The 12,840-nt window shown below is 43.7% G+C and overlaps 1 protein-coding gene across 1 annotated transcript in view; it reads left to right on the top strand.

The window, feature by feature from the left end:
• The first annotated feature begins 4,189 nt into the window (after nt 1–4,189).
• The window catches only part of PPP1R7 (protein phosphatase 1 regulatory subunit 7), a 44,974-nt gene continuing 36,323 nt past the window's right edge, over nt 4,190–12,840 (top strand). The window contains exon 1 of the mRNA XM_068280629.1: nt 4,190–4,293. Coding sequence (XP_068136730.1) covers nt 4,242–4,293 — 52 coding nt within the window. The 5' untranslated portion in view covers nt 4,190–4,241. The remainder of the gene's footprint in view (nt 4,294–12,840) is intronic.

Raw genomic sequence — 12,840 nt, 5'->3', positions numbered from 1 at the left:
TGCGTGATTCACACCCTACTGCAGTCAAAGAGGTCAGCAGGACAGCCAAGCATCTGGTATTGTTTAAAAGGAAACATCCATATCCATCTCATTTAAGGTTCCCATTAAAGGTAACCTGAGATGAATACATATGCTGTATTTCTACTTCCTCCAGGCTCATGAGGTGCATGGTGTCCCTCACCGACCTCTTTGGCCCCTTTGTTCTGCCACTATCTCCTCCGGTAATCTGGCCAGTTGTGGTCTTTAGCTTATGCATGGCTCGGCCGGGCACACCGGAGCTTTCTGCAACCATGCAGTAATGATGTGCAGGTGCAGAACGCTCCCGGTTGTGGGAGCGCGACAGGAGGCACGCACACGGCCGAGCCGCGCATGCACAGAAGAGCACAGTGGGATAAATTATCGGAGAAGATAATGGCAGGACGGAGGGGCCAAAGAGGACGGCAAGTGATGCCATGCATCTCATGGGGCTGGACGAAGTACCAGGTAAGTATAAATACAGCATATGCATTCATCTCAGGTTCTCTTTAAATATAGTTATATGTATGATTCTATATAAAAGTTAAAAGAATACACAAATAAATAAAAATACACAAATAAATATTAATATTGTATTGTATCTTCTGTCGTGCTCTGCAAAGCATTGGAACAGAGCTCCATTTATCAACAGGCTGACTGGGACTTGGATTATGTAAACAAATATGTTGCTCATGTAACTAGTACTCATCAGCCCGCTCTTTTCTGCTATGACACAAGCATTTCTCTCCATCTGGCAGTATTCTCCGCACAGTCATTGATTGGAACCTCTGCCAGTCAAATTACACTGGCTGCTGACTGGGCATCATGTTTCAAAACAAAGTTCTATTGCTGTCTAGTGCACGGTCCTTGTCTGGAGGGGGGGGGGGGGGGGTAAAAAGCTTAATGAAGAAAGAAATAAAGGGGGTGCAGAGGGATAAAACACAAGCAGCAGGCAGCCTCTCCCCATCATGCACAGCACATGCATAGTGGTGTCTATAAAGCCTGTGCTAAGGCTGGACAACGGGGATGGCAACTAGCCAATGTTGCATACATTGCTTAGAGCGCAGAGGCTGAGATGGAGTGTGGCACTCTTTGTGTGCAACCATGCAATATATAACATCCCTAGATTGTGCATACTCTTATAACAGGCCACTTGTCTTACTGCAGAGACCGATTCGGATCCGAGATGAAAAACGAACTATAACAAGTAACTTGTCTATATATATTATGTAAAGTTTAGATAGTTTAGATAGTTTACACAGCAAATCTATCTGCAGACAACAGAATATGATTATTTCTTCCTGTGATACAATGACAGCAGCCATCTTGTTTGTAAACATTACACACAGGTAAGCTTATCTGCACCTTCTGTGAAAAAAAACCTAATCCCCCTCCTCCTTCCTCCACCCCTCTGCCTCTGAAATCTCTGGCTAGTAATACCTCCCCCTCCTCCTGCCCAGACTGAGCTCCCATGAGCCCTTGCTCCTGCCAAGGCTCTCTGAAAAACTGTGGGTGTGGCTTGTTTAGTTTATAGGGAGAGTATTAAAACAAAAAAAGTATTTGCCTTGAGGAATGCCCTATAAACAATAGGAAAGGAATACAATTAAGCGATAAGTAAATTCATCTCGAATTAAAGAAGTACTGTAGGGGGTAGAGGGAAAAAAAAAAAAAAAAGAGTTGAACTTACCTTCTAATGGTCCCCCTCAGACGTCCTGCACCCGCACAGCCAGCCCCTGATGCTCTGACACCTGCCAACGTTTAATTTCAGGAATTTGCAACTTTAAAGTCGGAAAACCACTGCTCCTGGGCGCCCTCGCTCCAATCACCGAGAGTGTACTGCGCAGGCCCAGTACTGTCTGCGCAGGTGCAGTGGTTTTCTGACTTTAAAGTTAGAAATTCTGGAAATGAACCGTTGGCGGGGACCGGAACATCGGTGAGTGGCTGTGTGGGCACAGGACGTCTGTGGGGGACCATTAGAAGCCCTAAGTAAGTTCAACTCTTTTTTCCCCCCAAGCACCCTACAGTAGTCCTTTAAACTGTTTAGACAAAGGGCCGGTTCACTGTTCTTGAGACTGTTGGAGGACCAGATGGCACTAGTCTACTTTAGAGGACCCAGTAGGAAATCTCATAGGGAAATTCTGTTAAGGTGATTGAGTGGACAGTGCACTTTTGAACTGCTAGATTTAAGAAAGGTTGTAGTAAACTACGCCCACACTATATAGCCAGTGGCTGTAGAGGGTGCTGTGATTGGAGAATTGTTCCCTATGAGGTTTCCTGCTGGGTCGCCGAAAGTAGACTAGCGTTGGTCAGACTACACACTTTTGCTGGCTGCATACGGCCAGGGCTGAGCAGGTGCAATGGCCATCAACTCGCTGAGTCACTAGAATCTAAAGTGGGTCGCTGCAAAAGGACCGGTTTGTCGCAGCGTGGGCACAGGGAGGCCTCAGGGGGCTGGTAGAAGCTCCAGGTAAGTTAAACTGGCTTTTTTTTCAATTACTTTAGGTTTCCTTTACATTCAGTCAATATTCTATTTAGTCAAATAAAACATGTTCCACATAAAAAACTATATGCCAAATAATAATATGCACCATAGTGTGACTGCAACAAAAGTGAAAATAAACAGCACACATAGTGTGCAATGGATAGAAGGGCAGGGGTGGTTATTACCAAATAAGTGGTAATGTATCAAAAAAGTCAATACTGTATTCAAGCAAATAAGAATATACAAATAATACTAATGACAGGCAGGTATCAATAACACTTACAAAATGATGACAGATTCCAACGATATACACATAATGTAAACAGGCAGGTATCAATTACAGCAAGTGTCTCCCATAGCCAGAGTAATGCTATCCCCCCCCCCTCAATATAATGTGCTGTGTGCACCCCAATGTGCACTCAGCAAACACCAATGTGTAGAGCACACCTGCCAAACTCCAGCCAGTCTGGCCAGCAGAGCCATCAAATTTGGCCCGCAAGTGGCTTCCTCACTGTGCATTATGTTTGGCCCACTCTACACCACAAAGGAAGTTATATTGGCGGAGAAACCTTATATCACCAACCAGCCATATGGGAAAGGGAGGGGGGAAAGCATTAGACACCAGGAGTCGCTGTATTGGGAGGGGGGGGGGGGGGGGTGTCACTAAAAACCAGGGTACTAAATAGGGGGAAAAAAGTGGTAGGTCAGTAGCCACCAGGGAACTATATGGGGGGGGGGGGGGGGACTTTGTAAAGAGGGAGGTGGTCACTAGAAATTGAGGTTGGTCTGCGACTTGGTCCCAGTGTTGAATTTCGGCCCACTTTGGGCACTAATCTGCTTTAGAGGACCCAGCAGGGGAAATCTTATAGGAAAATTCCACTAACATGATTGAGTGGACAGGACCCTCTCAGACTGCTAGGTGTCAGAGAGGTTGTGGTAAATCATGCCCCCACTATTTGGCCAATCACAACAATTCCCTCTGTAGAGGGTGCCCAATAGTAGACTAGCACCCCCACTTTGTATTAGAGTTTCACACCCCTTGTGTAGAGTGTCAGACTGGACATCCCTCAAAAGCAAGGATACAGTGTACACCCTCCCCCCCCAAAAAAAAAACACACACACAAAAAACAAATATGCAACGTGCCCCCAAACTAAATTTGCAGAATAACCCCCCTCCTCAATGGCAAGTATATAGAGTGACCCCAAAACCATTATGCCATGTGCCCCTAAAACATTTATGCAATGTGCATTTCATGTAACAGACCAAGACGTACCACATAGCTCCCAGAGTGCCAACCCTCCAAAAACTAGTGAGGCAGAGTGCCCCCACAAGTAAAGTGAGGCAGAGTGCCCCCACAAATAGCAGACAAAGTGTTTCTCCGAATAACAGTTGGGCAGAGCCTCCCCCAAGCAATGCAGATCAGTGGTGTCTACACAATCAGACCCCACACTCACCGATAACGGCAGGCCTCCTCATCCCTGGCTGCACCAGCACCGATACTCCCGCGCCTCGCCGGATCTACATGGAGACCAGGGAGGCTGCAGCAGGCGCGAATCAGTCCGCTAACCGCACCACTCCACTTGTGGATCTGCCCTTCAAAAACTACATTCCCCAGCAGCCTCCGCGCTCAGCGCGTTTCCATAACTTCTCCCTAGTCCCTCCGACGACGTCTATACTACTGGCTGTTGACAGGGAGCGCTGCGTTGCTGATTGGTACTAGAGGTGTGTACTTCCGGGATCGAGATGAGCAGCAGTACAATGGCGTATGGCGGGGGAGAAGTGCAAGACATGGAAGGTAGGATGGGTGAGGCGTGCTGTATGAGTCCGGGGAAGGGACGAACTTATGATGAGGACAGTTCTTTATAACACAGAAAACACTGTCTGACCTTATGTAGATCTAAGGTGCTGGGAAGGGGAAGACTTTAGAACTGCAAGTCCCAGCATTGCATGTTATGCCTAATGTGTCACAAGCTGCTTGGGCCTGCTATGATGGGCTGTCAGTCAGCTAAGCGCTGTTCACAGTCTGAAACCCTTTAGTCCACATTTTTTAAGGACTACTGAGAGGGATTCTGAAATAAAATGATTCTTCGGATATGGAGGCTGACAAATTTCCTTTTAGGCAATACCAGTTGCCTGGCTAACCTGCTGACCCTTTGCCTTTTAGCCATAGACCCTGAACAAGCATCCGCATATGAAGAGTTTCTGACATTACTGTTACATCTGACAAGATTAGCTGCATGCTTGTTTCTGGTATTATTCAGACACTACTGCAGCCAAATGGATCAGCAGGGCTGCCAGGCAACTGGTGTTCTTTAAAAGGAAATACATCTAGTAGCCTCCATATTCATCTTGCTTTAGGTGTTCTAGGGATTTTAACCAAGGAATGAACTGCATTCCAATCAGTAGCTGATACCCCCTTTAACGGGAGAAATCTTTACCTTTTCTAGAATAGGTCATTGGGGAGTCTGTATGGATGATATTGTGGTGAAACCCCTTCTACTGTATGATGTCATGAGAGTTTGCTGTCTGTGAACCTCGTTGCATTGTGGGAAATAATGGCTTTTTCCAACTGTCATGCAAGCAATATTTCCCTCTGTGCATAGAACGCTCAGTAATGAACATTTCATGTATTGTAGATCACCTGGCAGGACTAAAGATGTCACCATTTAAAAGACCACTATTGCGAATAAAAAGTAGGAAGTTAAAATCTGACAGAATCGACAGATTTTGGGCCAGCCCATTTCCTCATGGGAAATTCTCAGTTTTCTTTGTTTTCAACAGCATTTCCTGAACAGCAGTTTAACTGTATAGTATTTTGTCAGTTAGACTTTGCAACTGGCATTGAGGAAATGCTTTAGAAAACAAAGAAAACCACGAGAATCCCCCAGGAGGAGATGAACTAGTCCAAAACCTGTCAGGTTTATAACGGCTTATTTTTATCGTGATAGTGGGCCTTTAAGAATGAATATCAGAGAGAGGAAATATTTTACAATGGGCAAACACTGACTAAATAATCCCTAAACGAATATTGCAAACAATAAGCAATTCTATGCATTGTTGTTTTCACTACAATTCGTGTTTAAACTCAGTGTTTAGATGGAATGGGGTTGGTGGTTGCTGATCACCGGCGATCAGCAAAGAGCTGCTGCTGATGTAACTCTATGGATTCATTTTCACTGCAGCATTTGCAATTGCAAACGCGCTGCATGCAGCATTTTGGAGACGATCGCGCCGTGATTCTCATTCTCTTGAACGGAGATCACAAGTGCAAGTCGCGGTAAAACGTGATATTTTGCCTGCTGAATCGCAGTAAAGCGCGCAATGTGATATAGCCCTAACATATAGCCCTAGATATAGCCCTAATTGTACACCATACAATTTTTTTTTTTTGTCCGATTCATTGATTCGATTCAATCTGACATGTCCGATCGAATTGGATTTGCCATTTCAAAACAATGGCAAATCGAATCGAATCCCGATTGGACATGCCAGATTGAATCGAATCAATGAATCGAATCGGACAAAAAAATTGTATAGTGTAGATGGGGCTTTAGAAAGGATTATATAGTGAGCTCCTCTGAGGGACAGTTAGTGACAAGGCTTTATACTCTGTTGGTGCTCTATAATTACAAACTAATAATAAAAGAAACTTAGGCTGGTTGTTATCGCTGTCTGTGCTTCCTATTGCAGATATCACTTCCTGTCCTTGCAGTCTCTAGAGCTTTATGGCTTCACTAGCAAATGCAACAAGGGAAATGACCAGAAAAAAAATTGGAAATTCTAAGGGTCCTTTCACACTGCATGTTGGGATACCATTGTTACGGTGCCAAAAAGTCCCTATGGTGCAGAAAAGTTGCATGTATGTTAGAAGTGCGATGTAACGCATACAGTACCATTGAAAGTATTCTTCACTACAACTATAAATACGCACGTTGCCTTGTAAATGCATACATGCTGCACGTTATCCCCGCGCAATGCACTGCCTAGCTGATGCACCAATGTGGAAGTAGCATAGGCATATCATTGCATTGTGTTTTGAAGACAATGGACATAAGGACTAATGCTAGGTACACACCATACAATTTTGTGTTAGATAGATGGTTTGATAGATAATTTCCGACATGTCCAACCTTATTTTCGATCGTTTTTCTGTTCAATTTCTCATAGAAGTGAATGGAAATAGATAAGAAAAGATAATAGAATCAAATCAGAAATCGATTGGATAATCGAATTGGACGGAAAATCGACCGAAAAACTCATGGTGTGTACCCAGCGTAAAGCTCCATACACACATCCAATTTTAATCTGCAGATGACTAGCCAATTTTACCACTGGACTTTAGCACGAGCGCTTAACCACCCTGGCGTTCTATTAACATCGCCAGGGTGGCAGCGCAGCACTATTTTTTTTTTTTTTTTTTTTAACCACTTTGTCCTCCTTGACGTATAAAAACGTCAAGGACAGGCGCGCTCCCGCGGCCGATCGTGCACGCGCACTCCCGGCCGCGGAGTCGGTAGCCACGGAATCAATGTATCGGGCTATGGAGCCCGATCATTGATTCCTCTCCCCCGCTGAAAAAGCGACAGCTTCTCTCGGAAGCTTCGCTCTTTCTGAAGCTGTGTCCCTCCAAGCGTACATTGTACGCTTAGAGTGACGTCATGTAAAAAAAATCGAGATTGCCATCTTGTGGCCAAAAAGTAAAACTACAAGTAAATGCCCAAAAACATTACAATAAACCAATATTTCCCCAAATAAAACACTTTTATATCCCACCCTCCCAAAAATGCCCACATAAAATGTTTAATTAAAAAAAAAAAAATTACTATAAAAAAAAAACACATAAATATTTACCTAAGGGTCTAAACTTTTTAAATATCTATGTAAAGATGAAATATTTCTCTCTATTTTTTTTTATAAGCTTGTAAATAGTGATGTATGCAAAACGGAAAAATGCTCTTTTATTTCCAAATAAAATATTGTCGCGATACATTGTGATAGGGACATAATTTAAATGGTGAAATAACCGTGACAAATGGGCAATAACAATACGTACGTTTTAATTATGGAGGCATGTATTATTTTAAAACTATAATGGCCGAAAACTGACAAATAATGAATTTTTTCATTTTTTTTTTCTTATTCTTCCTGTTAAAATGCATTTACAGTAAAGTGGCTCTTAGCAAAATGTACCCCCCAAAGAAAGCCTAATTGGTGGCGGAAAAAACAAGATATAGATCAGTTCATTGTGATAAGTAGTGATAAAGTTATAGGCTAATGAATGGGAGGTGAACATTGCTCGGATGCATAAGCTGAAAACGACTGAGATGTTAAGTGGTTAATCATGTAGCTAGTGCTAGCTACATGATTCCCCCCCCTCCCTGCGGCATCCCTCCCTACCCTTCGATCGCCGCCAGCGCATTAGCCCTACCGGAAATCCCGTTCTGAATGGGATTTCCAGGAGGGTTTCCCCCGTCGCCATGGTGACGATCGTGATGACGTCATCGACGTCGTGACGTCATCCGGAGTCCCGATCCACCTCGCAGCGCTGATTGGCCAGGCTGCGCAAGGGGTATGCGGGGGGGGGGGCTCCTTTCGCTGCGAATCGGCGGCGATCGAATCTCCCACGCAGCTAGCAAAGTGCTAGCTACGTGATTTAAAAAAAAATTCGGAAAATCGGCCCAGCGGGGCCTGAGCTGCGCCCTCCGGCGGTAATGGACGAGCTGAGCTCGTCCATACCGCTAAGGAGGTTAATGTACCCCTGACAAAGCCCCCAATCTTAGAGGGGTGAAACGTAGGGTTTTTCTGTTGGGTGATGTACCTATGTCTTGAAGTGTGAAGTGAGGTTATACCCCAATTAACGGGGGGGAGGGGTCTTTTGCTACTATAACCTCAATCCATTGTCATTATCAGGAGCAATGTTTTGTAACAACCTATGGTTTTAACCTAGTTATCAAGTTAAGTTTTAGACCTTCAGTCTCCTCCAAACTTTGGTTCTCTTTTGTGTATTTAGTATGAGGGCCAACAGATTGTGAATACAATGAGCAGACTGTGTAGGTATGCTCTCATACTACATGGAGGTAATAAAATTGGACAGATAAAAATTGGATGTGTATGGACATTAAAGTTGGCCATACATCAGAAGATTATGGGCAGATTCGACCAAGAGACACATTTTATCTCTAATCGAATCTGATTAGAGATACATTTGTCTCATGGTTTAATCTGCCCATACACTACAGGCCGATTCCCGTCCGATTTCAGCATGAAATCATCAAGGAATCGTCTGAGCCCGCTGCGTCCGCCCCGCCGCTGCCCCCAAAATTTATAAATGTATGTAGTGTGCATTTATACATTACCTGTCCTGTAGCAGCTGCCGCACGGTGTGCGTCCATCTCGGTGGGTAACATCCGCATACACGATACTGATGCATAGCGTCTGACATCAGCCGCTATGCGCCGCTGGCGTGTATGCGGAACCCGGCGAGATGGACAGAAACCGCATGGAGGCTGACACCGGACAGGTAATGTATAAATGCACACACTACATACATTTTATACATTGCAGTGGCCCCCCCCCCCTGTTGTCTCGTCGCTCGTTCGCAAATCGGCAGCCATACCGCCGCGCACCCAACCAACTAACCAGGGCTGTGGAGTCGGTCCAAAAATCCACCGACTCCGACTCCTCAGTTTAGGATTCCTCCGACTCCGACTCCTCGACTCCGTCTCCTCTAATTTGCATATTACAATTTTGTTGATTAAAAGTATGTAACATGAAATTCGTCTCTTAACTGCCAACGCTTAGGAATTTTACAAGACAACTGAAGTGAGAGGGATATGTAGACTACTATATTTATTCCCTTTAGACTAAAACTAGTCCTTGGTAAGAGTACTTGTAAAAGGTACAAACCGGAACAAAGAACATCTATCAGGCCCTAGGCAATGTAAGTGGGGGTACATGTAAGGCTCAACACACACCATACAATCTTGGTTGTTCAATCTTACCACTTTCATGTATTATAAGAGCTTATCCAATCAATCCAAGATATTTTCAATCTGTTGGCCCTTATACTACATAGATTTGGTAAATCTGTACAACCAAGATTGTATGGTGTGTATTGAGCTTAAGAATGATGTGCAGGTACTCTGCAGGGGAATGAGGAGATTCTTCCTCTATTACACATTCTTCATGCACAATCTGAACAAGGTTTATGGGTGACAGACAACACCTCTGTGTTCAATGTGCACAGCATTCTCAGTGGATTCCCTGCAGCTCTGTGGGGAGTGCATATGTAGAGTATAGTACTACTGTGTAACAAAGTAAACCTGAGACAGATGAAATTAAAGTTTTATACATACCTGGGGCTTCCTCCAGCCGCCTTCAGGATAATCAGTCCCTCGTTGTCCTCCTCCACCACCTGGATCTTTTGCTATGAGTCCAGGTACTTGAGCCAGTCGGGCGTAGTGCGCATGCACACACTCCGCCGCCAGGAGCATACTACACCTGTGCAGCACTATTGCGCAGGTGCAGAATGTTCCTGGCTGTGGGAGCGGCATGCGGCCGGACAGCGCTGACTGGCTTAATTACCAGGACTCATAGCAGAAGATCCGGGTGGTGGAGGACAGCAAGGGACTGATTAGCCTGAAGGGGGCTGGAGGAAGCCCCAGGTATGTATAAAACTTTACTTTTCATCCGTCTCAGGTACCCTTTAATTTGTAGTCACCAAACCAGATTTTAACAACATATCAAACTATTTGATTTCATCAGCAAAGGGAGTGCATACATTTGCATAAATCAGCATCAGTGCAGAATTCTTTCCATCTTATTGACCATCTCTATTAGTGACACAGCTACACATCAGGCTTTATTCTTACAGCATAGATGTTGTTTAGTATATTTAAGAGATTCCTGTGTACACATCATATATACAGTCACAATCCGATATGTATATCTGACCTTAAAAATACGGGGACTGCTTTATTGAAGCAGCACAAGTAACTAATTTTGATTGGTTTATTTCAATTTTGTGGACTAAGCACAGCTATTACTGTATATATACTGTATATATACATTATTTTTAATGACTATTATCTGAGAAATAGAACATTTTATCATATTTTCTATTTTAATTACAGTTGCAAATTCATTAGGAGTCGGAGTCGGTGCATTTTTTCCCGACTCCGACTCCAGGCACCCAAAATTGCCCGACTCCGACTCCACAGCCCTGCAACTAACTTCGGCCCGATATCTTGCAGCATGTGTGATCGACTGTGCGGCCAATTTCCATCCCGAAATTGGTCGCTTTGTCGGTTGGGCATGCACTTGGCAGCACCAATTTTTATCCAATTCGATTATAATTGAATTGGTCGATTGGTTGGTCGGCTGACGTATGGCCACCTTAACCTTCCTCCGCTCTATGAAAAACTGATATGGTGGTAAGTTTTTGTTTTGTTTTTTCCTGTATTTCAGGCTAGGTTCACAGTGGTCAGTTGCATAGCGCACGCATTTTGAGTATGAACTGCAGTAGAGACTGGACATAGACATTAATATTAAAGCCTGCATGCAGTCAGTAAGAATAAAGTGATCAGTTACTATGCAATATTGTAAACGGGCCCTAATGATGGCCATACATGGTACAATTTTTTCATACAATCTTACCATTTCTATGTAATATAAAGGAACTACCTAAATTATCCTTTCAGTATATTCACTAATTTACCCCTATACTACATAGAAATGGTAAGATTGTATGAAAAAATTGTACTGTGTATAGCCACCGAATTGTGTGTACAGTGAGTTAACATGCAGAATTATTCTGCAATGCAACTGACCATTGAGAACTAGCCCTCACCCCTGGAGAGATTTGATTTTCCCTACAGGAAGTTATGGAAATTCTTACAGACACATGACAGTAATAAAGAACATAAGAGGTTCTGTCCCCATTGCAAACTATTTGAGAAAACATTTCTGTTTTTGAGCTTTAAATTGGTAACGTTCTGATCTTTAATACATGGTTTTCATGACCCAGCATTACTTTGTTTTAGTATTTGTTTAAAATGTAAGAAGAGAAGTATAGAAGTATCTTTTCTATTCTATTCATGGTAGACTCATTTCTGATCCTGTGTTTTAGAAAACTGCATCAGTTTTTTTGTTTTTTAGCCAAAGTATATGGAAAAGAAATCACAACTCTTGATCTGCCTACCTGTTTGAAGGATCAGCTTTCTAGCTGGGCAGTAGCGACTGGTTAGGGCATTACTCTGACAGGTCACCTTTAGGCTTTGTTCACATCTTAACATCAAAATCGCTGACGGCAGCGGTTTTTCAATTTTTTTTTTTTCTTTAAGTTGTTTTGTGAACGGAAAGCAGACGAAACGGGATGATATGAACTATCCCATAAGGATTAATTGCACAAGGTATTTTAGGGCGTTTTTTTCAAAATCACCAGCGTTTAAAAAAAAAAGTGCAAAACGCCCTAGATGTGTACAAGCCCTTACCTGCAGTGGGTAACTGACTGGTCATCCTCTCAGGCTGAGTTCAGGGAAGTATTGAAAGATCCATGAAACGCAAGGAAAAGTCACTATTCTTTTGTACAAATAAGTGTCTATGAATGTTAGCCCCATAACTGGACTTTTTTATTACAACAAACTCTTAGTGTTTGTTCAATAGACAAAACTTTGTGTCGCAACAAGGACCACTACCGCAAAAAAATTTTTTTAATTCAAACGCTTGCTTATAAGAAGTGCATTTCTCCCAGATTAAGATGCACTATAAATTACTTTTCTTCTATGTTTCTGTCACTTATAGTAGGGAGTAAAAATCGGACAGGTTTTGGACTAGTCCATCTCCTCATGGGGGTTCTCAGTATTTCCTTTTCCCCAGGTCATCTCAGGACAGCCCCCATTAGAGATAACCTTTCCACTCCAATCTGGACTGGAAGTAGGATAAAATATTCAAATTAGCCACAGGGTATACATATACTGCAATCCCACACACTCTGTTTACTTCCTGCCCATTCATGACACCGCATCTGCCCCCTTTGTTGTTGCCCCCTAATATAAATGTGTGCCCCCCCCCCCCCCCCCATGCATGAAAATACTTACCTGTCTGCTGTCACCTGCCACGGTGTCCATCCACCTTCCGCATTGCTACCCTACTTGGCTACCACCATATAGCACATGGGGTGCATGTGCGATGTCACCCGCACCCCCCCTCCCCCCCAACGTGCTGTATACCTGTAGCCACTTGGGGCAGCAATGTAGAAATGGAAGATGGCTAGGCACTGCAGTGGGCAACACGGCAAACAGGTCATTATTTTCATGCATTCGGGGGGGGGGGGCAGCAGCTG

The sequence above is a fragment of the Hyperolius riggenbachi genome, chromosome 4, assembly GCF_040937935.1.
Source record: "Hyperolius riggenbachi isolate aHypRig1 chromosome 4, aHypRig1.pri, whole genome shotgun sequence".
Classification (NCBI taxonomy): Eukaryota; Metazoa; Chordata; class Amphibia; order Anura; family Hyperoliidae; genus Hyperolius; species Hyperolius riggenbachi.
Note: the sequence above shows the minus strand (reverse complement) of the source record. Positions and strands in the feature narration are given on the sequence as shown.